At 43.2% G+C, this 1,317-nt stretch overlaps 1 protein-coding gene across 1 annotated transcript; it reads right to left on the reverse strand.

Moving 5' to 3' along the window:
• Positions 1–247: 247 nt before the first annotated feature.
• LOC131155916 (probable L-type lectin-domain containing receptor kinase S.7) lies at positions 248–787 on the reverse strand. The gene has a single exon (XM_058109365.1). The coding sequence runs from the start codon at positions 785–787 to the stop codon at positions 248–250; it is 540 nt and encodes a 179-aa protein (XP_057965348.1).
• Positions 788–1,317: the final 530 nt, after the last annotated feature.

Raw genomic sequence — 1,317 nt, forward strand, 5'->3', positions numbered from 1 at the left:
TTGATCAGCTTCACGGGACCCAGGTAGGGGTGTACAAAATTTACCGAAAAATCGAAAACCGGACCGAAACCGAACCGAAACACATTTTGGTTCGGTTTTTCGGTTTGCGGTTTCGGTTTCGATTTTGAAATACAAAAAATTTCAATTTTAGTTTCGGTTTCGGTTTTGGACCAAAACCGAACTGAAAAATCGAAAACCGAATTAGTAAATAATAATTGTATAATTTTATACAAGAGATGCTACGGTGCTACGGAGTCTTGCACTCTTCGCCATCTGACATGATGTCTTCTAGACTCAAAGGCAACCTGGAAGAGAAAGAGAGACTTGGCTTCATCTTTGGCACAAGCACAGACTCTGCCTCGTCATTAAGGATCTGAAAGACTCTCCTCATGGAAGGCCTCTCCATGCAATCTGGATTTGCACAGCTCAAACCCACAAGCAACAGCTTCCTCATTTCTTCCTCCTTGAACTCCCCACTCAACCTTTTTTCTGCTGCTTCAATAATGTTTCCCTCAGAATGCAATTTCCAGACCCAATCAACCAAATTGATCATTTTCTGAGTACCTATTTCTTTCTCAATTGGCCTCTTCCCACAAGTCACTTCAAGTATGACCACACCGTAGCTGAAAACATCAGTCTTCTCAGTTGCTTTCCAATACTGAAGATATTCTGGGGCAAGGTACCCCATTGTTCCCGCAGTTAGAGTCGAAACAGGGCTTTTGTCATGATCCATGGACCATGAGCCTCGCCAATCCAAAATCCCCAAGCCTTGCGATGAAGTTTCCATCCAGCATTATATTACTGGTCTTTATGTCCTTGTGAATAACCTGTTGCTCACATTCTGTGTGTGTGTGTTTTTGTGAGAGAGAGAGGCCACCGACGAACTGCAAAGAAGGCAACTGGGGAAGTACAGATTTGCCAAGGCATATGCAGGAAGCTAGGAACCACATGCTAGCCATCGGCCCATCCCACATCGGTTGGAAATGGGAAGAGAACTGGTATCCCACCCTATATATTTTATGTGGATCATCCTTTCAACATGTCTTACGTTTTGGGCTTTGCTATTAAAGCCTTAGCCCAGGAATTTTATAATTTCACAATGGGCTGTGGCCTGTTGATGCAGCCCAGCTCAAGTAATATTTTGTTTTGATAGTTCAAAATTCGGTAAAACTGAAAATAACCGAACCGAACCGTAGAGTTCATGGTTTGGTTTGTTCATAAACCGACGGTATACGGTTCGGTTTCGGTTCAGTCATTTTGAAAACCGATGAGTTCGGTTCAGTTGGCGGTTTTGGTAAAAACCGAACCGAATCGAAC

This window comes from Malania oleifera, chromosome 5 (assembly GCF_029873635.1).
Source record: "Malania oleifera isolate guangnan ecotype guangnan chromosome 5, ASM2987363v1, whole genome shotgun sequence".
NCBI classification, from domain to species: domain Eukaryota; kingdom Viridiplantae; phylum Streptophyta; class Magnoliopsida; order Santalales; family Ximeniaceae; genus Malania; species Malania oleifera.

Bases quoted from the DNA above. Each gene is read 5' to 3' on its own strand.
- LOC131155916 (XM_058109365.1), bottom strand. From the start codon at position 787: ATGGAAACTTCATCGCAAGGCTTGGGGATTTTGGATTGGCGAGGCTCA.